Source organism: Protomyctophum bolini, assembly GCF_963924005.1.
Source record: "Protomyctophum bolini genome assembly, contig: SCAFFOLD_77, whole genome shotgun sequence".
Classification (NCBI taxonomy): Eukaryota; Metazoa; Chordata; class Actinopteri; order Myctophiformes; family Myctophidae; genus Protomyctophum; species Protomyctophum bolini.
Window position 1 is genome coordinate 99,629 of NW_027666171.1, and position 27,027 is coordinate 126,655.

At 37.2% G+C, this 27,027-nt stretch overlaps 1 protein-coding gene across 1 annotated transcript; it reads right to left on the reverse strand.

Annotated features, from left to right (window-relative positions):
- Positions 1 to 1,752: 1,752 nt before the first annotated feature.
- Positions 1,753 to 17,517, reverse strand: LOC308312049 (importin-4-like; the record flags this gene model as incomplete). The annotated part of the gene is made up of 9 exons (XM_080794453.1): positions 1,753 to 1,868; positions 11,536 to 11,665; positions 12,358 to 12,432; positions 12,872 to 12,937; positions 13,409 to 13,588; positions 14,586 to 14,949; positions 16,853 to 16,932; positions 17,040 to 17,126; positions 17,434 to 17,517. The coding sequence occupies 9 exons, from the start codon at positions 17,515 to 17,517 to the stop codon at positions 1,753 to 1,755; spliced, it is 1,182 nt and encodes a 393-aa protein (XP_080650579.1).
- Positions 17,518 to 27,027: the final 9,510 nt, after the last annotated feature.

Below are 27,027 nucleotides of genomic sequence, written 5' to 3' on the forward strand. Positions count from 1 at the left end.
TTTGAAGATTTGAAAAAAATGACGAAATGACAAAAACGATGGGTTATAGCCCATGTTTTTTTAAATTTTGAAAAAATAATTTAGCCTCGTTTCTCATCATTTTGGACCGTGGGCTATAGCCCATATCGTACGGCATACTATAGCGCGCCGTTTTTCATCATTTTTGAAGATTTGAAAAAAATGACGAAATGACAAAAACGATGGGTTATAGCCCATGTTTTTTGAAATTTTGAAAAAATAATTTAGCCTCGTTTCTCATAATTTTGGACCGTGGGCTATAGCCCATATCGTACGGCATACTATAGCGCGCCGTTTTTCATAATTTTTGAAGATTTGAAAAAAATGACGAAATGACAAAAACGATGGGTTATAGCCCATGTTTTTTGAAATTTTGAAAAAATAATTTAGCCTCGTTTCTCATCATTTTGGACCGTGGGCTATAGCCCATATCGTACGGCATACTATAGCGCGCCGTTTTTCATCATTTTTGAAGATTTGAAAAAAATGACAAAATGACAAAAACGATGGGTTATAGCCCATGTTTTTTGAAATTTTGAAAAAATAATTTAGCCTCGTTTCTCATCATTTTGGACCGTGGGCGCCCATATCGTACGGCATACTATAGCGTGCCGTTTTTCATCATTTTTGAAGATTTGAAAAAAATGACGAAATGACAAAAACGATGGGTTATAGCCCATGTTTTTTGAAATTTTGAAAAAATAATTTAGCCTCGTTTCTCATCATTTTGGACCGTGGGCTATAGCCCATATCGTACGGCATACTATAGCGCGCCGTTTTTCATCATTTTTGAAGATTTGAAAAAAATGACGAAATGACAAAAACGATGGGTTATAGCCCATGTTTTTTGAAATTTTGAAAAAATAATTTAGCCTCGTTTCTCATCATTTTGGACCGTGGGCTATAGCCCATATCGTACGGCATACTATAGCGCGCCGTTTTTCATCATTTTTGAAGATTTGAAAAAAATGACGAAATGACAAAAACGATGGGTTATAGCCCATGTTTTTTGAAATTTTGAAAAAATAATTTAGCCTCGTTTCTCATCATTTTGGACCGTGGGCTATAGCCCATATCGTACGGCATACTATAGCGCGCCGTTTTTCATCTTTTTTGAAGATTTGAAAAAAATGACGAAATGACAAAAACGATGGGTTATAGCCCATGTTTTTTGAAATTTTGAAAAAATAATTTAGCCTCGTTTCTCATCATTTTGGACCGTGGGCTATAGCCCATATCGTACGGCATACTATAGCGCGCCGTTTTTCATCATTTTTGAAGATTTGAAAAAAATGACGAAATGACAAAAACGATGGGTTATAGCCCATGTTTTTTGAAATTTTGAAAAAATAATTTAGCCTCGTTTCTCATCATTTTGGACCGTGGGCTATAGCCCATATCGTACGGCATACTATGGCACGCCGTTTTTCATCATTTTTGAGGATTTGGAAAAAATGAAAAAAACGATGGGTTATAGCCCATGTTTTTTTAAATTTTGAAACAACCAAAAGTGTCAAATAATGGTTAGAAGCTGTTTTTCAACAACCAAAAGTGTCAAATAATGGTTAATGGAGTTGGAACAACTGATGTTCAGGAGGAGGAGAAACGCGCATTGGCCCTGCCCTTCACGCCACTCTCCTCCCTCCACGTCAATCTACCTGTCCCCTTTTTATACATGCCAAATACCACCCAGAACCCTCCTTGCTTCGCCCGCGTCGCACACTAGCCGCCTTCCTACAGGCTTCTCGCAGGCTTCTCGCAGTGGATCAAACGATTAAAACAAAACTCTCTCCCATCCTTATCAGGTTCCTGCGGGGGGATTTCGTCCATGCGCACCGTAAGACGAACGCCTTACGACGAACGCCACACGACGAGTGCCATTCGACCTCCTCCCCAAAGACTCCAGGGTCGGCGACCCCCCCGGAACCTACACATCCGCATTCATTCATCCCTCCTTCATCCCTCCATCTATTCACTGTCAATAAATTCCTTAAACCTCCCCAATGGCGTGTTTATTCCTACTAGTGAAGAGAAAGTTTAAAAAATCAAAGCAAATACAGGTAATTCGAAAATGTTATTTTTGTACTTTTGTGTTTCTCTTCTTTATATATTACTTTACTGTTGAAATGTAAAATTTACATTTCAACGAAAGGACCTGTAAATGACAACACAAAAACTAAGGCACTGGTGTCATACTTCTGGTTTACCGGAACGGGGTGCAACTCCCTGCAGTGCCCTGCTCAATTTGTTGTATTTACATGGTTCATTGGTGTCCATGGTCTCAGAGGTCATCGCTATAGTCTTAATCATTGTTGAGGATTTAAAAAAAAGTGAAAATCGTTTTTTTTATTATTCTTTTCTTCAAATTCAAATTTCAATTCCATTTCCGCAATTCCGCAATTTCCGCAATTTCCCTAATTTCCGCAATTCCACAATTTCCGCAATTTCCGCAATTACCATTTCCGCAATTCCACAATTTCCGCAATTTCCATTTCCGCAATTCCACAATTTCCGCAATTTCCGCAATTTCCAATTTCCGCAATTTCCAATTTCCGCAATTTCCGTAATTTCCGCAATTTCCGCAATTCCACAATTTCCGCAATTTCCATTTCCGCAATTCCGCAATTTCCGCAATTTCCATTTCCGCAATTTCCCTAATTTCCGCAATTTCCCTAATTTCCGCAATTTCCAATTTACGCAATTTCCAATTTACGCAATTTCCGCAATTTTCAATTTCCGCAATTTCTATTTCCGCAATTTCCGCAATTTCCATTTCCACCATTTCCACCATTTCCGCAATTACCATTTCCACAATTTCCGCAATTTCCGCAATTTCCGGATAACTTTTTTTTTTCAAAATTATAAAAATTGCGGAAATTGCGGAATTTTGAATTTTTTTGAAAAATTGCGAAATTGCGCAATTTTCCGCAATTTCGCAATTTTTGAAATTTTGAAAAAAAAAGTTATCCGGAAATTGCGGAAATTGCGGAAAATGAAAAAAACATGGGCTATAAGCCATCCTTTTTTTTCTAACACTCCGCAATTTGCTAATGTTTCCCATCCTTTCCGGTAAATACAACACATTGAGCAGGGCACTGCAGGGAGTTGAACCCCGTTCCGGTAAACCAGAAGTCCGACACCAGTGCCTTAGTTTTTGTGTTGTTCATTTACAGGTCCAGGTGTGCATATACATGTGCGCCTGTGCGTGTGTAGGTGCACGCTTCAATATAACCCATCGTTTTTTTAATTTTTTCAATATTGTCCAATTCTCCATGAGTAGCTGTCTGTCTGTCTGCCTGTCTATGAGTAGCTGTCTGCCTGCCTGCCAGCCAGCAAGTTGGTTAACAGAAAATAAATTGTTATGGCTGAGTAAAATAAAATACAATATCCATTTCCACCATTTCCACCATTTCCGCAATTACCATTTCCACAATTTCCGCAATTTCCGCAATTTCCGGATAACTTTTTTTTTCAAAATTTCAAAAATTGCGGAAATTGCGGAATTTTGAATTTTGAAAAAAAAAGTTATCCGGAAATTGCGGAAATTGCGGAAAATGAAAAAAACATGGGCTATAAGCCATCCTTTTTTTTCTAACACTCCGCAATTTGCTAATGTTTCCCATCCTTTCCGGTAAATACAACACATTGAGCAGGGCACTGCAGGGAGTTGAACCCCGTTCCGGTAAACCAGAAGTCCGACACCAGTGCCTTAGTTTTTGTGTTGTTCATTTACAGGTCCAGGTGTGCATATACATGTGCGCCTGTGCGTGTGTAGGTGCACGCTTCAATATAACCCATCGTTTTTTTCATTTTTTCAATATTGTCCAATTCTCCATGAGTAGCTGTCTGTCTGTCTGCCTGTCTATGAGTAGCTGTCTGCCTGCCTGCCAGCCAGCAAGTTGGTTAACAGAAAATAAATTGTTATGGCTGAGTAAAATAAAATACAATATCCATTTCCACCATTTCCACCATTTCCGCAATTACCATTTCCACAATTTCCGCAATTTCCGCAATTTCCGGATAACTTTTTTTTTCAAAATTTCAAAAATTGCGGAAATTGCGGAATTTTGAATTTTGAAAAAAAAAGTTATCCGGAAATTGCGGAAATTGCGGAAAATGAAAAAAACATGGGCTATAAGCCATCCTTTTTTTTCTAACACTCCGCAATTTGCTAATGTTTCCCATCCTTTCCGGTAAATACAACACATTGAGCAGGGCACTGCAGGGAGTTGAACCCCGTTCCGGTAAACCAGAAGTCCGACACCAGTGCCTTAGTTTTTGTGTTGTTCATTTACAGGTCCAGGTGTGCATATACATGTGCGCCTGTGCGTGTGTAGGTGCACGCTTCAATATAACCCATCGTTTTTTTCATTTTTTCAATATTGTCCAATTCTCCATGAGTAGCTGTCTGTCTGTCTGCCTGTCTATGAGTAGCTGTCTGCCTGCCTGCCAGCCAGCAAGTTGGTTAACAGAAAATAAATTGTTATGGCTGAGTAAAATAAAATACAATATCCATTTCCACCATTTCCACCATTTCCGCAATTACCATTTCCACAATTTCCGCAATTTCCGGATAACTTTTTTTTTCAAAATTTCAAAAATTGCGGAAATTGCGGAATTTTGAATTTTGAAAAAAAAAGTTATCCGGAAATTGCGGAAATTGCGGAAAATGAAAAAAACATGGGCTATAAGCCATCCTTTTTTTTCTAACACTCCGCAATTTGCTAATGTTTCCCATCCTTTCCGGTAAATACAACACATTGAGCAGGGCACTGCAGGGAGTTGAACCCCGTTCCGGTAAACCAGAAGTCCGACACCAGTGCCTTAGTTTTTGTGTTGTTAATTTACAGGTCCAGGTGTGCATACGCATGTGCGCCTGTGCGTGTGTAGGTGCATATGTGCATTTGTGTGTGCACGCTTCAATGACCACTGTTGGACCCCATGGGGATCAAGGACCTCTGGGAGCCACCCATAATTCTCAACGGTCACAGCGAACTCTTTTTTTAATTTATTTTTAAACATCTGTTTATTATGATTTTTGGCATAAAAGCATTTCAGTAATGATTAACCATAAAATTACAGATCGGACAAAAAATAGCAAAAAACATACAAACAAGAGACTTACAATAAAAGGAGACAAAACATAACTCAAAGAAAAAGACAAAAACAATAAAATTATAACTGACAAGGCTGATGACTACACGGCATTCCGAGGACAGAAACAACATCACTATAAATTCAAAAAAACATTTCTGATGTGAAAAGGAAGACATATGCATACATGTGTACCCACATAGAAAATACAGACGACATATATTAGACGACATTACGGGGCAGAACAACATTCAATTACACCACTTCAGTCCAATGTAACAAGCATCTCAATAATGGGCGACCAGGTTTTTAGATAAAGGTGTTCTTTTTTCGACAAGGTGAATCTAATTTTCTCCATATGCAGCACTCCTCCCAGCTCCCTTAGCCACATGTCAACTGTCGGAGGTTTATCCGATTTCCAGGCTTGTAGTATTAATTTCCTAGCTAACAGTGTTGCGAGTGAGATGGCCTGTGCCTCGTATTAGTTTTTTACTTGATCTGGTTCCATCACACCGAAGAGTGCAACTAGAGGTGCCGGGGGGAAGTCTCTTTTATAAGCTTTAGCCAAGAAATCAAAAATTTCATTCCAGAAACGTTGCAATTTATGACATTGAAGGAACTGATGAGACAAAGTCCCTTGTTCCGTTAAACACTTTCCACACATGGGAGAAGAATCTTTAAAGATTTTGTTTAATTTAGTTGGGGAATAGTGCAGCCTATGAACAATCTTAAATTGAATCAGAGAGTGCCTAACATTGATAGAGCTATGGTGAATGTTGGTGATACAATCCTCCCATACTCCATCTGAAATCTCTATGCCTAATTCTCTTTGCCAATTGTCCTTAAACAAGCTTGAGGATGGGTTAACCACAGTCAGCAAGGTGTCATAGAATTGAGAGAATGCACCTTTTTCAAAGGGCTCAGTGTTGAAGAAACTATCCAAGACTGGATGACTGGGTTGTTGTTGATATTGTGGGACATGCGTTCTAAGAAAATGTCTCAATTGCAAGTAACGGAAGAAATGTGATGATGGGAGCCGGAAGGATTCTCGTATTTGTTGAAAAGAGGCAAGATAACCTTTACCACGACCTTGATTAAAGTATACATTTCGGAGATTCACAATACCTTTCTCCTTCCATGACATAAAAACCGGGTCTGCCAGACCCGGCTGAAAAGCCGGATTGGAACATATAGGAGAATCCAAATATATTTTAGGAGCCTTTGTCAATGCTAAGACCTGAGACCATATTTTCAGAGAGTTTTGAATTATGGGGTTATGTCCATAACTACTTTTCTTGATCTTAATAGGGCTATTAAGTAATGCAGGAAGACACGACCCAGAACAGGATGCATGCTCGATACTAAGCCATGCAGGCAAATTTTCCAGGTTACATCCAGGATAGCAGTCATACCATAGATAAATAAAGTTTAAGTGAGCCGCCATATAGTATAACCTGAATTGAGGGAGTCCAAACCCTCCTTCGTTCTTACTTTTGCATGGATGTGGTCACAGCGAACTCTGTTGCATCACAACTGGTAGCCCATGTTTTTTGAAATTTTGAAAAAAAAAGTTAGCCTCGTTTCTCATCATTTTGGACCATGGGCTATAGCCCATATCGTACGGCATACTATAGCGCGCCGTTTTTCATCATTTTTGAGGATTTGAAAAAAATGACGAAATGACAAAAACGATGGGTTATAGCCCATGTTTTTGAAATTTTGAAAAAAAAAGTTAGCCTCGTTTCTCATCATTTTGGACCATGGGCTATAGCCCATATCGTACGGCTTACTATAGCGCGCCGTTTTTCATCATTTTTGAGGATTTGAAAAAAATGACGAAATGACAAAAACGATGGGTTATAGCCCATGTTTTTTAAAATTTGAAAAAAAAAGTTAGCCTCGTTTCTCATCATTTTGGACCATGGGCTATAGCCCATATCGTACGGCATACTATAGCGCGCCGTTTTTCATCATTTTTGAGGATTTGAAAAAAATGACAAAATTACAAAAACGATGGGTTATAGCCCATGTTTTTTGAAATTTTGAAAAAAAAAGTTAGCCTCGTTTCTCATAATTTTTGACCATGGGCTATAGCCCATATCGTACGGCATACTATAGCGCGCCGTTTTTCATCATTTTTGAGGATTTGAAAAAAATGACAAAATGACAAAAACGATGGGTTATAGCCCATGTTTTTGAAATTTTGAAAAAAAAAGTTAGCCTCGTTTCTCATCATTTTGGACCATGGGCTATAGCCCATATCATACGGCATACTATAGCGCGCCGTTTTTCATCATTTTTGAGGATTTGAAAAAAATGACGAAATGACAAAAACGATGGGTTATAGCCCATGTTTTTTGAAATTTTGAAAAAAAAAGTTAGCCTCGTTTCTCATCATTTTGGACCATGGGCTATAGCCCATATCGTACGGCATACTATAGCGCGCCGTTTTTCATCATTTTTGAGGATTTGAAAAAAATGACAAAATGACAAAAACGATGGGTTATAGCCCATGTTTTATGAAATTTTGAAAAAAAAAGTTAGCCTCGTTTCTCATCATTTTGGACCATGGGCTATAGCCCATATCGTACGGCATACTATAGCGCGCCGTTTTTCATCATTTTTGAGGATTTGAAAAAAATGACGAAATGACAAAAACGATGGGTTATAGCCCATGTTTTTTGAAATTTTGAAAAAAAAAGTTAGCCTCGTTTCTCATCATTTTGGACCATGGGCTATAGCCCATATCGTACGGCATACTATAGCGCGCCGTTTTTCATCATTTTTGAGGATTTGAAAAAAATGACGAAATGACAAAAACGATGGGTTATGGCCCATGTTTTTGAAATTTTGAAAAAAAAAGTTAGCCTCGTTTCTCATCATTTTGGACCATGGGCTATAGCCCATATCGTACGGCATACTATAGCGCGCCATTTTTCATCATTTTTGAGGATTTTAAAAAAATGACGAAATGACAAAAACGATGGGTTATAGCCCATGTTTTTAAAATTTTGGAAAAAAAGTTAGCCTCGTTTCTCATCATTTTGGACCATGGGCTATAGCCCATATCGTACGGCATACTATAGCGCGCCGTTTTTCATCATTTTTGAGGATTTGAAAAAAATGACGAAATGACAAAAACGATGGGTTATAGCCCATGTTTTTGAAATTTTGAAAAAAAAAGTTAGCCTCGTTTCTCATCATTTTGGACCATGGGCTATAGCCCATATCGTACGGCATACTATAGCGCGCCGTTTTTCATCATTTTTGAGGATTTAAAAAAAATGACGAAATGACAAAAACGATGGGTTATAGCCCATGTTTTTTGAAATTTTGAAAAAAAAAGTTAGCCTCGTTTCTCATCATTTTGGACCATGGGCTATAGCCCATATCGTACGGCATACTATAGCGCGCCGTTTTTCATCATTTTTGAGGATTTGAAAAAAATGACGAAATGACAAAAACGATGGGTTATAGCCCATGTTTTTGAAATTTTGAAAAAAAAAGTTAGCCTCGTTTCTCATCATTTTGGACCATGGGCTATAACCCATATCGTACGGCATACTATAGCGCGCCGTTTTTCATCATTTTTGAGGATTTGAAAAAAATGACGAAATGACAAAAACGATGGGTTATAGCCCATGTTTTTGAAATTTTGGAAAAAAAGTTAGCCTCGTTTCTCATCATTTTGGACCATGGGCTATAGCCCATATCGTACGGCATACTATAGCGCGCCGTTTTTCATCATTTTTGAGGATTTGAAAAAAATGACGAAATGACAAAAACGATGGGTTATAGCCCATGTTTTTGAAATTTTGAAAAAAAAAGTTAGCCTCGTTTCTCATCATTTTGGACCATGGGCTATAGCCCATATCGTACGGCATACTATAGCGCGCCGTTTTTCATCATTTTTGAGGATTTGAAAAAAATGACGAAATGACAAAAACGATGGGTTATAGCCCATGTTTTTTGAAATTTTGAAAAAAAAAGTTAGCCTCGTTTCTCATCATTTTGGACCATGGGCTATAGCCCATATCGTACGGCATACTATAGCGCGCCGTTTTTCATCATTTTTGAGGATTTGAAAAAAATGACGAAATGACAAAAACGATGGGTTATAGCCCATGTTTTTGAAATTTTGAAAAAAAAAGTTAGCCTCGTTTCTCATCATTTTGGACCATGGGCTATAGCCCATATCGTACGGCATACTATAGCGCGCCGTTTTTCATCATTTTTGAGGATTTGAAAAAAATGACGAAATGACAAAAACGATGGGTTATAGCCCATGTTTTTGAAATTTTGGAAAAAAAGTTAGCCTCGTTTCTCATCATTTTGGACCATGGGCTATAGCCCATATCGTACGGCATACTATAGCGCGCCGTTTTTCATCATTTTTGAGGATTTGAAAAAAATGACGAAATGACAAAAACGATGGGTTATAGCCCATGTTTTAGAAATTTTGAAAAAAAAAGTTAGCCTCGTTTCTCATCATTTTGGACCATGGGCTATAGCCCATATCGTACGGCATACTATAGCGCGCCGTTTTTCATCATTTTTGAGGATTTGAAAAAAATGACAAAATGACAAAAACGATGGGTTATAGCCCATGTTTTTGAAATTTTGAAAAAAAAAGTTAGCCTCGTTTCTCATAATTTTGGACCATGGGCTATAGCCCATATCGTACGGCATACTATAGCGCGCCGTTTTTCATCATTTTTGAGGATTTGAAAAAAATGACGAAATGACAAAAACGATGGGTTATAGCCCATGTTTTTGAAATTTTGAAAAAAAAAGTTAGCCTCGTTTCTCATCATTTTGGACCATGGGCTATAGCCCATATCGTACGGCATACTATAGCGCGCCGTTTTTCATCATTTTTGAGGATTTGAAAAAAATGACGAAATGACAAAAACGATGGGTTATAGCCCATGTTTTTGAAATTTTGAAAAAAAAAGTTAGCCTCGTTTCTCATAATTTTGGACCATGGGCTATAGCCCATATCGTACGGCATACTATAGCGCGCCGTTTTTCATCATTTTTGAGGATTTGAAAAAAATGACAAAATGACAAAAACGATGGGTTATAGCCCATGTTTTTTGAAATTTTGAAAAAAAAAGTTAGCCTCGTTTCTCATCATTTTGGACCATGGGCTATAGCCCATATCGTACGGCATACTATAGCGCGCCGTTTTTCATCATTTTTGAGGATTTGAAAAAATGACAAAAACGATGGGTTATAGCCCATGTTTTTTGAAATTTTGAAAAAAAAAGTTAGCCTCGTTTCTCATCATTTTGGACCATGGGCTATAGCCCATATCGTACGGCATACTATAGCGCGCCGTTTTTCATCATTTTTGAGGATTTGAAAAAAATGACGAAATGACAAAAACGATGGGTTATAGCCCATGTTTTTGAAATTTTGAAAAAAAAAGTTAGCCTCGTTTCTCATCATTTTGGACCATGGGCTATAGCCCATATCGTACGGCATACTATAGCGCGCCGTTTTTAATCATTTTTGAGGATTTGAAAAAAATGGCAAAATGACAAAAACGATGGGTTATAGCCCATGTTTTTTGAAATTTTGAAAAAAAAAGTTAGCCTCGTTTCTCATCATTTTGGACAATGGGCTATAGCCCATATCGTACGGCATACTATAGCGCGCCGTTTTTCATCATTTTTGAGGATTTGAAAAAAATGACAAAATGACAAAAACGATGGGTTATAGCCCATGTTTTTGAAATTTTGAAAAAAAAAGTTAGCCTCGTTTCTCATCATTTTGGACCATGGGCTATAGCCCATATCGTACGGCTTACTATAGCGCGCCGTTTTTCATCATTTTTGAGGATTTGAAAAAAATGACGAAATGACAAAAACGATGGGTTATAGCCCATGTTTTTTGAAATTTTGAAAAAAAAAGTTAGCCTCGTTTCTCATCATTTTGGACCATGGGCTATAGCCCATATCGTACGGCATACTATAGCGCGCCGTTTTTCATCATTTTTGAGGATTTGAAAAAAATGACGAAATGACAAAAACGATGGGTTATAGCCCATGTTTTTGAAATTTTGGAAAAAAAGTTAGCCTCGTTTCTCATCATTTTGGACCATGGGCTATAGCCCATATCGTACGGCATACTATAGCGCGCCGTTTTTCATCATTTTTGAGGATTTGAAAAAAATGACGAAATGACAAAAACGATGGGTTATAGTCCATGTTTTTGAAATTTTGAAAAAAAAAGTTAGCCTCGTTTCTCATCATTTTGGACCATGGGCTATAGCCCATATCGTACGGCATACTATAGCGCGCCGTTTTTCATCATTTTTGAGGATTTGAAAAAAATGACAAAATGACAAAAACGATGGGTTATAGCCCATGTTATGATTTCGTACAGTAACAACACAACACCACACACTATAAATCTTACCCAGGTTCTCCATGAAGTTTTCCAATGCGTAGAAGGCCTTGGTGACGTGGCCCACCTTGGCCTGGTTCAGATGGGCCATGTATCCCAGCAGTAGAGGCACCAGCTCTGAACAGTACTTGCCGACGTCCGGCTGGAGAGAAGAGAGAAAGCAACAGAACACTGTCAGAGGTTAATGTAAACGTACTATTAACTGTAGATTAAGTTCAAGTAGACCAGTGCCGGCCTACTTAGGCATTTAGCAGACGCTCTTACTCCAGAGCGACTTACAGTAAGCAAGAAGAACACATGGTAATACATACAAATAGTCTTCGAGGATCATAAGTAAACTAAGAACCTAACATCCGTCTAACAGTAGAATAGCTGTACAATGAAACTACGAATATAGAATATACTACACTATAGAGTAGACATAATATGCCATCTAAATTACATAATGTTAGCCTTTGCAGTGTTTGCAGACGCCTGTATGGTCGTTGAGGCTAGTGCAAGTTCTACGGAAAGGGAACAATGTGAGTTGGGAAAGCATGCTCCACCCGGGTATGCATCCGTTGTCAGAGTCGCTTAAGATACAATGAATGTTCACTGCAACATGCGAAATAATATGTACCAAATAGACAGCATACATACACGCACACACGTTACACGATAGTAAGATCCTGAAGGAGAACGTCATATCTAAAAATATATATATTTTGTATTAGTCTGCAATGAGACGTGTTTCTAATTTGGCTGTGTGCCGTCAACACAACTCAAAATGGTTAAGGAAGGACCATCTAACTCTGTAATGCTAACAAATCAAATGAAGAGGTACAGTAGGCTCACCTGCAGGTGTTCAGAGAACTGTCCCAGGGCGAAAAGACCAGCACTGCGAACCACCTGATTACTGTCCGACAGGCTCTGACAGACCGTCTGCACCATTGACGACAGCAGCCTAATACACACACACACACACACACACACACAGTCACACACACACACACACACACACACACACACACACACACACACACACACACACACACACACACACACACACACACACACACACACAATGTTGGGCTGTCGAGTGTAGGCAGTATCCACAAATGTAGTTATTATAATTGTTGTATATATTTTCTCCAATGATGTGTAAATAATGTGTATAATATGATTTAAATCATAAACTGTAAATTGTATTTTTGTGGTGGGCAACAGGAAGACTTGTTGAATCGGCTATCCCTATATATACAAAGTCAAACAAATAAAAAATACTGCATCATGATCTCACAGGAACATGATGGGACCAACAACGAACAGCTGCAACTCCTCGGATGTCAATCTAAGTTCCTCCATTTACCTGATCCGCCTTGGTGAGGTGTTTCAGAGCCACAATCAGTTTTGGGATGAGCGAGCGCATCAGGTTCTGAGGGACAATACATCACTTCAATCAATACAGATTACAGAAGGTGATGTTTCACTTGTCTTAAATTACATTTTCCATACATAGTGTGAACAAAACATGCAAGTGATCAAGATACAAGCTTATAAATAATGCATCGCCACGTGTTGTGAGGATGTAGATCTGCTATTCGTTATACAACAACATATTGGTTACGGGTGACTGAATGCAATAGTTAATCTGACATAAACTTCCTAATGCTTTTGTTCCGTCTTCAAAGCTTCCCTCAAAGAAAACCTGCGCCAGTTTCCCTTTCACAGTAGCTTCACATGCATGTCCTAATATAGAGGGTATGTGCATGCATAACATTGTTTAATGCAAATCAGATTTTCAGACTTTTCTGTTTGGATGTCAAGGTCAGAAAGTCATTTTTGCCACTCAGTATACTACTCTATGCCCATGGTGACCTGAGATGGAATGATGATGATGCCTCACCATCTCCTCTGAGCCTGTATATGCGGTTATCGCAGTGAGCGTGAGGATGCAGTAGTACAGGGCCGTGGGGTTGTCCAGATCGTCCAACACGGTGCCAAACAGCTGGAGCAGCTGCCGGTAGTGAGGCTTGAAGGGCTCGGGGTTGGACTCCACCACCTTGCTCAACAGCAGGAGGCCCACCTGGGAACACAAAGGACACCTTTAGACTAAATATAAACTTTGGAGACCTAGTGAAATGAAAAATATGTTTTTTCACAGTTTTAGAGCATATCCGTGGTGACATGGGAATACCTAAATTACAATAGATGCCAAAACAATGGGGAAATTTCCATTTGTGTAGGTTTATATCAAAAGTCCCTAAAAAGCTCATTTTAATTACTTCCTGTTCCTGTGAGCAAAAACGTGCTGCGTGATGACATACATAGATTTGTTTTTGGCTTTTGTGCCTTTATTGATAGTATCAAGTGAAGATGGACAGAAAGGGGGAGAGAGAAGGGGAGAGACATGCAGCAAAGGTCGTCATGACCTGAACGGGACTCGAACACGCAACATGCTGTCAGGCAAGAGCCTATTATGTGGCATGCGCCTGGACCACTAGGCCAGCAGGCGCCTGACATACATAAGACTCTTGTGAATATAAATTAATCTTGATTTAATTCACCCATTTGATTCATATAGCTGTACCGTACCTTCCCTCAATCACAGGTTTTGATTACTGAACTACGCCGTTTTTAACCCATTCTGACCTGAGATCAGATTCATACGAGGTTTCCACGGGACACAAACTGGTCTGATTAACCCATTCTGACCTGAGATCAGATTCTAAAAATGTCAGTCGTTCTTCGAATTTTTCAAAAATAGCAGACCTACAAGCTCGTATCGCGCCACTCGGTGGCGCGCTATGAGCTTGTAGATCTGCTATTTTTCAATAGCTAAAGCATAACATGATGCCGACACCAAAATGGGTGCCCGGTCAGAATGGGTTAATCTCATTATTTCAAGATGACATCCAGACCGTATATTACTCATTTTAAACTTGATCAGCACACTAAAATATGTATCCAACATTGAACGTGTGTAGGCGTCGAGGTGACGAACTATCCTGGCGCCCACCGGTGAATCCTGGTAATATAAAATGTGATGGATTTCTCTGAACTTCTACTTGAGGTCTGTATACCTGTCTATCCTGAGGGTTGTTGCTGTTGGTGGACTGGTTGAGGAGTTGGAGGAGAGCTGGCCAGCGGTCAGGTGTCTCATGTTTATCCTGAGGGTTGTTGATGTTGGTGGACTGGTTGAGGAGTTGGAGGAGAGCTGGCCAGCGGTCAGGTGTCTCATGTTTATCCTGAGGGTTGTTGCTGTTGGTGGACTGGTTGAGGAGTTGGAGGAGAGCTGGCCAGCGGTCAGGTGTCTCATGTTTATCCTGAGGGTTGTTGCTGTTGGTGGACTGGCTGAGGAGTTGGAGGAGAGCTGGCCAGCGGTCAGGTGTCTCATGTTTGACCAACACCGCACTCAGCTGGGACAGGGAGTGGCGCACAGAATGTCTGCAACACAGAGACTTGAATGATTGATTGATTGATTGAAATATTTATTAACAGTTTGTAGAATTACAGTACATTTTAAGCACAAACTCAATACAGAGACTGTCAACTGTGAGTGGACGACCCAATTAAGCATTACACTTGTTTACAACAGGGTCCACATTGTTCAATTCATCAAAACATTTAGAGACATACAAATAGACACTTCTATGTAGTCAAAGAACAGAACAGGAATTCATCATGTAGGAGGCAAAGGGAAAGGATACATATACAGTGAGGGGAAAAGGGGGGGGCGGTGGGGGGGATTCAGATTTTACAGAGGCCAGTTTCGAATTGCAGCCATCCGTAGGTGCCCTTTGAGAGCGGTTTTGAAGGAGTCAAGGGATTCACATGTCTTAATGACTGTTGGTAGGGCGTTCCACATTTTGGTGGCATAGGAGCGAAAAGAATGAAGTCCCTTGTTTGTGCCGAATCTGGGTTGTACATGGTTTGTTGCACTCCCTCTGGTGTTGTGGGTGTGGACTTCGTTTACATTATCATGTATCATGGTGGTGTATCGAATCTTGTGGACCAGACCCATTGCAAGATGCTGTACTCTGTCGTCGACCCTAAGCCATCCCAGCCTGTCAAAGTGGGCAGGGGTGAGGTAGGTTCGGGGGGTGAGGCCAAGTAGGAGCCTGACCAGTTTGTTTTGGGAGGTCTGGAGCCTTGTTTTAAGGGCCTTTGAGGTGCTGTGGTACCACGAGGTGGATGCATAGTCAAAGAAACCTTGTACGAGGGCTCCTGTTAAGGTCTTCAAGGTGTTTTTGTTGACCAGTGAGGAGATCCTGTAAAGGAATCTTGTTCTTTGATTGACTTTTTTGATTACGTTGGTGGCCATTTTATCACCGGAAAGATTGGCCTCCAGGATGGAACCTAGGTAGGTAATTTCATCTTTTCGTGTGATAATAGTCACCCACTCTAACCAAGAAGTCATCTGCCTTGCTGAGATTACTATTTGATCCGAAGAGAATGGATTCAGTTTTTCCCAGGTGTAAGGATAGTTTGTTATCAGCAATGAAGGGCCAGTCATTCACATTCAGGCTGTGGTGTATATATTATAACTCATAGATTCACTGTACAGATATTCTACTGTTAGACAGATGCTAGGTTCTTAGCTTGCTCATGATTCTTGATAACTATTTATATGTATTGTTCCATTGTTTCGTTTACTGTAAATCACTCTGGATTAAGAGCGTCTGCTAAAGGCCAAAATTGTAATTGTAAATTGTGTATATATTTACATTGAAGGGGTCAAATACACCGGAGTGACACTCGTGGCAACTTACTCTGACTCTTGTGTGAAAGCTTTTAGCACGGCTGCCTTCAAGCTGCGGCACAATAAAACAAAACCATATCAAATTATCAATCATTATTAATATTCACCTCATTATACAAGCAGTAAGGAGATCGTATTCCAATGTTTTTTATTGGCCATTTCCCCTACCATAAGCCCAATGGGAGGTGTGCTAATTTGCTTATTTCCATCGCTCAAAAATCAATGTAAATAGTATCCCAAGTGGCATTTCGATGGAAATAAGCGAATTAGCACAAAAACCCAACACCCATTGAAGGCTTATATTAGGGGAAATAGCCAATAAAAAACATTGGAATACGATCTCCTTACTGCTTGTATAATGAGGTGAATATTAATAATGATTGATAATTTGATACGGTTGTTTTGTTTTATTGTGCCACAGCTTGAAGGCAGTCGTGCTGCAAGCTGCACTTTTGCACAAAATAACACCTGGACATCTTTGGTGGGGACGTAACCACTACAAATAAAGCCTTCTAGCATGGAATTCTCCTTTAAGGCACCCAATAACTTTGGTGACTGACTGCGCCACACACGGAATATCTCTAATACCTTTCTCTATGATCCGGGCTTATCTTCTTCCAATGTTGTTTCACTCTCATCCTCAGCATCACTGCAGCCGACTGCCGGATCTAAACAAGAGGTGAAAAGATAATAAAATACCAAAGTTATAACACAAGTAGATTTGAAGTTGATCTTCAGAGCATATTTAGAGCTCAGGTTAATAATAAAAACATACCTGAGGGTACTGAGAGCCAGTCATGACAGCACACAGTGCAGGGATGATGGCCGGATCTTTGAAAGCCAGCTTCAGCTGGGCTGTGGCCTGATGTGGGTAAACGGACACCAGACACACATCACTAGTTATGTGACTCAGAAAACACATTTGTCTACACAAACATCATTTCCCTCGTTGATATTACAAGATTGACAGTTTAAACTGTTGACAAAGTTGATTAAAAGCAGTTGTCGGCAGTCTCCCACTCCCACAGCAGACCTCTACATCCAGACAGCGTGTTCTGTCAAAAGCTTGACAAGGAATCCTCCCTATGCAAATAGTAGTTTTGGGCGGTTAGCTTGACAGCTAGCTGTCTGAATTTCCTTAATAACACTTGTGTATTACTATTAAATACGATAATACGCCGGTGAGAGAAGACACTCGAACGGAAGGTGGGTGAGGTTTGGTTGAAGTTGTGTCGTGACACACCGTTCCCCATGCACCACGCGGGCTGAACTATGGATGGATGGAGCTCCTTGCCCTAACCTTCCACATCTTTTCACTCCTCTGCAAACAGATGCCACATGGCCGTATTCCTGGCAACAGAAACATATCATAGGACGGTAGGACCTCTCTCATAAGGCCTGACTCTGTACGATGTGTAATCCACATTATATACGATCTGGTAGCTCTCCTTCAAATGTGATACAAATGGACTTCGTGTCTTCCCTTAGCTCCTAAAACATTATTTGACACTTTTGGTTGTTGAAAAACAGCTTCTAACCATTATTTGACACTTTGGTTGTTGAGAAACAGCTCATAAAACATTATTTTACACTTTTGGTTGTTGAGAAACAGCTCCTAAAACATTATTTGACACTTTTGGTTGTTGAAAAACAGCTTCTAACCATTATTTGACACTTTGGTTGTTGAGAAACAGCTCATAAAACATTATTTTACACTTTTGGTTGTTGAGAAACAGCTCCTAAAACATTATTTGACACTTTTGGTTGTTGAAAAACAGCTTCTAACCATTATTTGACACTTTGGTTGTTGAGAAACAGCTCCTAAAACATTATTTGACACTTTTGGTTGTTGAGAAACAGCTCCTAAAACATTATTTGACACTTTTGGTTGTTGAAAAACAGCTTCTAACCATTATTTGACACTTTGGTTGTTGAGAAACAGCTCCTAAAACATTATTTTACACTTTTGGTTGTTGAGAAACAGCTCCTAAAACATTATTTGACACTTTTGGTTGTTGAAAAACAGCTTCTAACCATTATTTGACACTTTGGTTGTTGAGAAACAGCTTCTAAAACATTATTTTACACTTTTGGTTGTTGAGAAACAGCTCCTAAAACATTATTTGACACTTTTGGTTGTTGAAAAACAGCTTCTAACCATTATTTGACACTTTGGTTGTTGAGAAACAGCTCCTAAAACATTATTTGACACTTTTGGTTGTTGAAAAACAGCTTCTAACCATTATTTGACACTTTGGTTGTTGAGAAACAGCTCCTAAAACATTGACACTTTTGGTTGTTGAGAAACAGCTCCTAAAACATTATTTGACACTTTTGGTTGTTGAAAAACAGCTTCTAACCATTATTTGACACTTTGGTTGTTGAGAAACAGCTCCTAAAACATTATTTTACACTTTTGGTTGTTGAGAAACAGCTCCTAAAACATTATTTGACACTTTTGGTTGTTGAAAAACAGCTTCTAACCATTATTTGACACTTTGGTTGTTGAGAAACAGCTCCTAAAACATTATTTTACACTTTTGGTTGTTGAGAAACAGCTCCTAAAACATTATTTGACACTTTTGGTTGTTGAAAAACAGCTTCTAACCATTATTTGACACTTTGGTTGTTGAGAAACAGCTCCTAAAACATTATTTGACACTTTTGGTTGTTGAAAAACAGCTTCTAACCATTATTTGACACTTTGGTTGTTGAGAAACAGCTCATAAAACATTATTTTACACTTTTGGTTGTTGAGAAACAGCTCCTAAAACATTATTTGACACTTTTGGTTGTTGAAAAACAGCTTCTAACCATTATTTGACACTTTGGTTGTTGAGAAACAGCTCATAAAACATTATTTTACACTTTTGGTTGTTGAGAAACAGCTCCTAAAACATTATTTGACACTTTTGGTTGTTGAAAAACAGCTTCTAACCATTATTTGACACTTTGGTTGTTGAGAAACAGCTCCTAAAACATTATTTTACACTTTTGGTTTTTGAGAAACAGCTCCTAAAACATTATTTGACACTTTTGGTTGTTGAAAAACAGCTTCTAACCATTATTTGACACTTTGGTTGTTGAGAAACAGCTCCTAAAACATTATTTTACACTTTTGGTTGTTGAGAAACAGCTCCTAAAACATTATTTGACACTTTTGGTTGTTGAAAAACAGCTTCTAACCATTATTTGACACTTTGGTTGTTGAGAAACAGCTCCTAAAACATTATTTTACACTTTGGGAGGCAAATTATTTTGGGAGGCAAATTATTTTGGGAGGCAAATTATTTTGGCAAATTATTTTGGGAGGCAAATTATTTTGGGAGGCAAATTATTTTGGCAAATTATTTTGGGAGGCAAATTATTTTGGCAAATTATTTTGGGATGCAAATTATTTTGGCAAATTATTTTGGGAGGCAAATTATTTTGGCAAATTATTTTGGGAGGCAAATTATTTTGGGAGGCAAATTATTTTGGGAGGCAAATTATTTTGGGAGGCAAATTATTTTGGCAAATTATTTTGGGAGGCAAATTATTTTGGCAAATTATTTTGGGAGGCAAATTATTTTGGGATGCAAATTATTTTGGGAGGCAAATTATTTTGGGATGCAAATTATTTTGGCAAATTATTTTGGGAGGCAAATTATTTTGGCAAATTATTTGGGAGGCAAATTATTTTGGCAAATTATTTTGGGAGGCAAATTATTTTGGCAAATTATTTTGGGAGGCAAATTATTTTGGCAAATTATTTTGGCAAATTATTTTGGGAGGCAAATTATTTTGGGAGGCAAATTATTTTGGGAGGCAAATTATTTTGGCAAATTATTTTGGCAAATTATGTTGGGAAATTATTTTGGGAGGCAAATTATTTTGGGAGGCAAATTATTTTGGGATGCAAATTATTTTGGCAAATTATTTTGGGAGGCAAATTATTTTGGGAGGCAAATTATTTTGGGAGGCAAATTATTTTGGCAAATTATTTTGGGAGGCAAATTATTTTGGCAAATTATTTTGGGAGGCAAATTATTTTTGGCAAATTATTTTGGGAGGCAAATTATTTTGGCAAATTATTTTGGGAGGCAAATTATTTTGGCAAATTATTTTGGCAAATTATTTTGGCAAATTATTTTGGGAGGCAAATTATTTTGGCAAATTATTTTGGGAGGCAAATTATTTTGGGAGGCAAATTATTTTGGCAAATTATTTTGGGAGGCTAATTATTTTGGGATGCAAATTATTTTGGCAAATTATTTTGGGAGGCAAATTATTTTGGCAAATTATTTTGGGAGGCAAATTATTTTGGGAGGCAAATTATTTTGGGAGGCAAATTATTTTGGGAGGCAAATTATTTTGGCAAATTATTTTGGGAGGCAAATTATTTTGGCAAATTATTTTGGGAGGCAAATTATTTTGGGAGGCAAATTATTTTGGAAGGCAAATTATTTTGGGAGGCAAATTATTTTGGCAAATTATTTTGGCAAATTATGTTGGGAAATTATTTTGGGAGGCAAATTATTTTGGGAGGCAAATTATTTTGGGATGCAAATTATTTTGGCAAATTATTTTGGGAGGCAAATTATTTTGGGAGGCAAATTATTTTGGGAGGCAAATTATTTTGGCAAATTATTTTGGGAGGCAAATTATTTTGGCAAATTATTTTGGGAGGCAAATTATTTTTGGCAAATTATTTTGGGAGGCAAATTATTTTGGCAAATTATTTTGGGAGGCAAATTATTTTGGCAAATTATTTTGGCAAATTATTTTGGGAGGCAAATTATTTTGGCAAATTATTTTGGGAGGCAAATTATTTTGGCAAATTATTTTGGGAGGCAAATTATTTTGGCAAATTATTTTGGGAGGCTAATTATTTTGGGAGGCAAATTATTTTTGGATGCAAATTATTTTGGCAAATTATTTTGGGAGGCAAATTATTTTGGGAGGCATATTATTTTGGCAAATTATTTTGGGAGGCAAATTATTTTGGCAAATTATTTTGGGAGGCAAATTATTTTGGCAAATTATTTTGGCAAATTATTTTGGGAGGCAAATTATTTTGGGAGGCAAATTATTTTGGCAAATTATTTTGGGAGGCAAATTATTTTGGCAGGCAAATTATTTTGGCAAATTATTTTGGCAAATTATTTTATTATTATTATGCAAGAATTTTGCATTCGTGCGTGCGTGCTACCTGTGTGTTGAAGGCGTCTCCCAGACTGGTGAACAGGTATTCATATCCGTACGCAGCCTTACAGTTGAGCCAGACCACATGGTACACACTCTGACCAATCCACGCAGAGATCACCTCCTTGATGCCGCGGAGACACGCCTCCTACACACACACACACACACACACACATACAAACACACACACACACACACACAGAACTAATGTTTAAACCATAGACTGTAAAAAATATGGACAAAGCGTTCCGCGGGTCTAACGTGAACGTAAAATGAAGCCTGTCAGTCCTTGCAATGGAAGTCGCCATCTTTCTAGATCAGTTTTGGCCCAGTTCAGGCCAGCTGGCCCATTGGCTGGCCCAGACAACGAGGCGGGACTTCCCCCTTCTTCTTCGTTGGTTTTTATTTTGACTCGAGTGGGTGGGGGATTATTTTGTAATCTGCAAATAATAATAATTTGCCTCCCAAAATAATTGCCAAAATAATTTGCCTCCCAAAATAATTTGCCAAAATAATTTGCCTCCCAAAATAATTTGCCAAAGAAACAGCTCCTAAAACATTATTTGACACTTTTGGTTGTTGAAAAACAGCTTCTAACCATTATTTGACACTTTGGTTGTTGAGAAACAGCTCCTAAAACATTATTTGACACTTTTGGTTGTTGAAAAACAGCTTCTAACCATTATTTGACACGTTGGTTGTTGAGAAACAGCTCCTAAAACATTATTTTACACTTTTGGTTGTTGAGAAACAGCTCCTAAAACATTATTTGACACTTTTGGTTGTTGAAAAACAGCTCCTAAAACATTATTTGACACTTTGGTTGTTGAGAAACAGCTCCTAAAACATTATTTTACACTTTTGGTTTTTGAGAAACAGCTCCTAAAACATTATTTGACACTTTTGGTTGTTGAAAAACAGCTTCTAACCATTATTTGACACTTTGGTTGTTGAGAAACAGCTCCTAAAACATTATTTTACACTTTTGGTTGTTGAGAAACAGCTCCTAAAACATTATTTGACACTTTTGGTTGTTGAAAAACAGCTTCTAACCATTATTTGACACTTTGGTTGTTGAGAAACAGCTCCTAAAACATTATTTTACACTTTGGGAGGCAAATTATTTTGGGAGGCAAATTATTTTGGGAGGCAAATTATTTTGGGAGGCAAATTATTTTGGGAGGCAAATTATTTTGGGAGGCAAATTATTTTGGCAAATTATTTTGGGAGGCAAATTATTTTGGGATGCAAATTATTTTGGCAAATTATTTTGGGAGGCAAATTATTTTGGGAGGCAAATTATTTTGGCAAATTATTTTGGGAGGCAAATTATTTTGGCAAATTATTTTGGGAGGCAAATTATTTTGGGATGCAAATTATTTTGGCAAATTATTTTGGCAAATTATTTTGGCAAATTATTTTGGCAAATTATGTTGGGAAATTATTTTGGGAGGCAAATTATTTTGGGAGGCAAATTATTTTGGGATGCAAATTATTTTGGGAGGCAAATTATTTTGGGAGGCAAATTATTTTGGGAGGCAAATTATTTTGGCAAATTATTTTGGGAGGCAAATTATTTTGGCAAATTATTTTGGGAGGCAAATTATTTTTGGCAAATTATTTTGGGAGGCAAATTATTTTGGCAAATTATTTTGGGAGGCAAATTATTTTGGCAAATTATTTTGGCAAATTATTTTGGCAAATTATTTTGGGAGGCAAATTATTTTGGCAAATTATTTTGGGAGGCAAATTATTTTGGCAAATTATTTTGGGAGGCAAATTATTTTGGGAGGCAAATTATTTTGGGAGGCAAATTATTTTGGCAAATTATTTTGGGAGGCTAATTATTTTGGGATGAAAATTATTTTGGCAAATTATTTTGGGAGGCAAATTATTTTGGCAAATTATTTTGGGAGGCAAATTATTTTGGGAGGCAAATTATTTTGGCAAATTATTTTGGCAAATTATTTTGGCAAATTATTTTGGGAGGCAAATTATTTTGGGAGGCAAATTATTTTGGGAGGCAAATTATTTTGGCAAATTATTTTGGCAAATTATGTTGGGAAATTATTTTGGGAGGCAAATTATTTTGGGATGCAAATTATTTTGGCAAATTATTTTGGGAGGCAAATTATTTTGGGAGGCAAATTATTTTGGGAGGCAAATTATTTTGGCAAATTATTTTGGGAGGCAAATTATTTTGGCAAATTATTTTGGGAGGCAAATTATTTTTGGCAAATTATTTTGGGAGGCAAATTATTTTGGCAAATTATTTTGGGAGGCAAATTATTTTGGCAAATTATTTTGGCAAATTATTTTGGCAAATTATTTTGGCAAATTATTTTGGCAAATTATTTTGGGAGGCAAATTATTTTGGCAAATTATTTTGGGAGGCAAATTATTTTGGCAAATTATTTGGGAGGCAAATTATTTTGGCAAATTATTTTGGGAGGCAAATTATTTTGGCAAATTATTTTGGGAGGCAAATTATTTTGGCAAATTATTTTGGCAAATTATTTTGGGAGGCAAATTATTTTGGGAGGCAAATTATTTTGGGAGGCAAATTATTTTGGCAAATTATTTTGGCAAATTATTTTGGCAAATTATGTTGGGAAATTATTTTGGGAGGCAAATTATTTTGGGAGGCAAATTATTTTGGGATGCAAATTATTTTGGGAGGCAAATTATTTTGGGAGGCAAATTATTTTGGGAGGCAAATTATTTTGGCAAATTATTTTGGGAGGCAAATTATTTTGGCAAATTATTTTGGGAGGCAAATTATTTTTGGCAAATTATTTTGGGAGGCAAATTATTTTGGGAGGCAAATTATTTTGGGAGGCAAATTATTTTGGCAAATTATTTTGGCAAATTATTTTGGCAAATTATTTTGGGAGGCAAATTATTTTGGCAAATTATTTTGGGAGGCAAATTATTTTGGCAAATTATTTTGGGAGGCAAATTATTTTGGGAGGCAAATTATTTTGGGAGGCAAATTATTTTGGCAAATTATTTTGGGAGGCTAATTATTTTGGGATGAAAATTATTTTGGCAAATTATTTTGGGAGGCAAATTATTTTGGCAAATTATTTTGGGAGGCAAATTATTTTGGGAGGCAAATTATTTTGGGAGGCAAATTATTTTGGCAAATTATTTTGGGAGGCAAATTATTTTGGCAGGCAAATTATTTTGGGAGGCAAATTATTTTGGCAAATTATTTTGGGAGGCAATTTATTTTGGCAAATTATTTTGGGAGGCAAATTATTTTGCGAGGCAAATTATTTTGGGAGGCAAATTATTTTGGGAGGCAAATTATTTTGGGAGGCAATTTGGGAGGCAAATTATTTTGGGAGGCAAATTATTTTGGCAAATTATTTTGGTTGTTGAGAAACAGCTCCTAAAACATTATTTGACACTTTTGGTTGTTGAAAAACAGCTTCTAAAACATTATTTGACACTTTGGTTGTTGAGAAACAGCTCCTAAAACATTATTTTACACTTTTGGTTGTTGAGAAACAGCTCCTAAAACATTATTTGACACTTTTGGTTGTTGAAAAACAGCTTCTAACCATTATTTGACACTTTGGTTGTTGAGAAACAGCTCCTAAAACATTATTTTACACTTTTGGTTGTTGAGAAACAGCTCCTAAAACATTATTTGACACTTTTGGTTGTTGAAAAACAGCTTCTAACCATTATTTGACACTTTGGTTGTTGAGAAACAGCTCCTAAAACATTATTTTACACTTTTGGTTGTTGAGAAACAGCTCCTAAAACATTATTTGACACTTTTGGTTGTTGAAAAACAGCTTCTAACCATTATTTGACACTTTGGTTGTTGAGAAACAGCTCCTAAAACATTATTTGACACTTTTGGTTGTTGAGAAACAGCTCCTAAAACATTATTTGACACTTTTGGTTGTTGAAAAACAGCTTCTAACCATTATTTGACACTTTGGTTGTTGAGAAACAGCTCCTAAAACATTATTTTACACTTTTGGTTGTTGAGAAACAGCTCCTAAAACATTATTTGACACTTTTGGTTGTTGAAAAACAGCTTCTAACCATTATTTGACACTTTGGTTGTTGAGAAACAGCTTCTAAAACATTATTTTACACTTTTGGTTGTTGAGAAACAGCTCCTAAAACATTATTTGACACTTTTGGTTGTTGAAAAACAGCTTCTAACCATTATTTGACACTTTGGTTGTTGAGAAACAGCTCCTAAAACATTATTTGACACTTTTGGTTGTTGAAAAACAGCTTCTAACCATTATTTGACACTTTGGTTGTTGAGAAACAGCTCCTAAAACATTGACACTTTTGGTTGTTGAGAAACAGCTCCTAAAACATTATTTGACACTTTTGGTTGTTGAAAAACAGCTTCTAACCATTATTTGACACTTTGGTTGTTGAGAAACAGCTCCTAAAACATTATTTTACACTTTTGGTTGTTGAGAAACAGCTCCTAAAACATTATTTGACACTTTTGGTTGTTGAAAAACAGCTTCTAACCATTATTTGACACTTTGGTTGTTGAGAAACAGCTCCTAAAACATTATTTTACACTTTTGGTTGTTGAGAAACAGCTCCTAAAACATTATTTGACACTTTTGGTTGTTGAAAAACAGCTTCTAACCATTATTTGACACTTTGGTTGTTGAGAAACAGCTCCTAAAACATTATTTTACACTTTTGGTTATTGAGAAACAGCTCCTAAAACATTATTTGACACTTTTGGTTGTTGAAAAACAGCTTCTAACCATTATTTGACACTTTGGTTGTTGAGAAACAGCTCATAAAACATTATTTTACACTTTTGGTTGTTGAGAAACAGCTCCTAAAACATTATTTGACACTTTTGGTTGTTGAAAAACAGCTTCTAACCATTATTTGACACTTTGGTTGTTGAGAAACAGCTCATAAAACATTATTTTACACTTTTGGTTGTTGAGAAACAGCTCCTAAAACATTATTTGACACTTTTGGTTGTTGAAAAACAGCTTCTAACCATTATTTGACACTTTGGTTGTTGAGAAACAGCTCCTAAAACATTATTTTACACTTTTGGTTTTTGAGAAACAGCTCCTAAAACATTATTTGACACTTTTGGTTGTTGAAAAACAGCTTCTAACCATTATTTGACACTTTGGTTGTTGAGAAACAGCTCCTAAAACATTATTTTACACTTTTGGTTGTTGAGAAACAGCTCCTAAAACATTATTTGACACTTTTGGTTGTTGAAAAACAGCTTCTAACCATTATTTGACACTTTGGTTGTTGAGAAACAGCTCCTAAAACATTATTTTACACTTTGGGAGGCAAATTATTTTGGGAGGCAAATTATTTTGGGAGGCAAATTATTTTGGCAAATTATTTTGGGAGGCAAATTATTTTGGGAGGCAAATTATTTTGGCAAATTATTTTGGGAGGCAAATTATTTTGGCAAATTATTTTGGGATGCAAATTATTTTGGCAAATTATTTTGGGAGGCAAATTATTTTGGCAAATTATTTTGGGAGGCAAATTATTTTGGGAGGCAAATTATTTTGGGAGGCAAATTATTTTGGGAGGCAAATTAT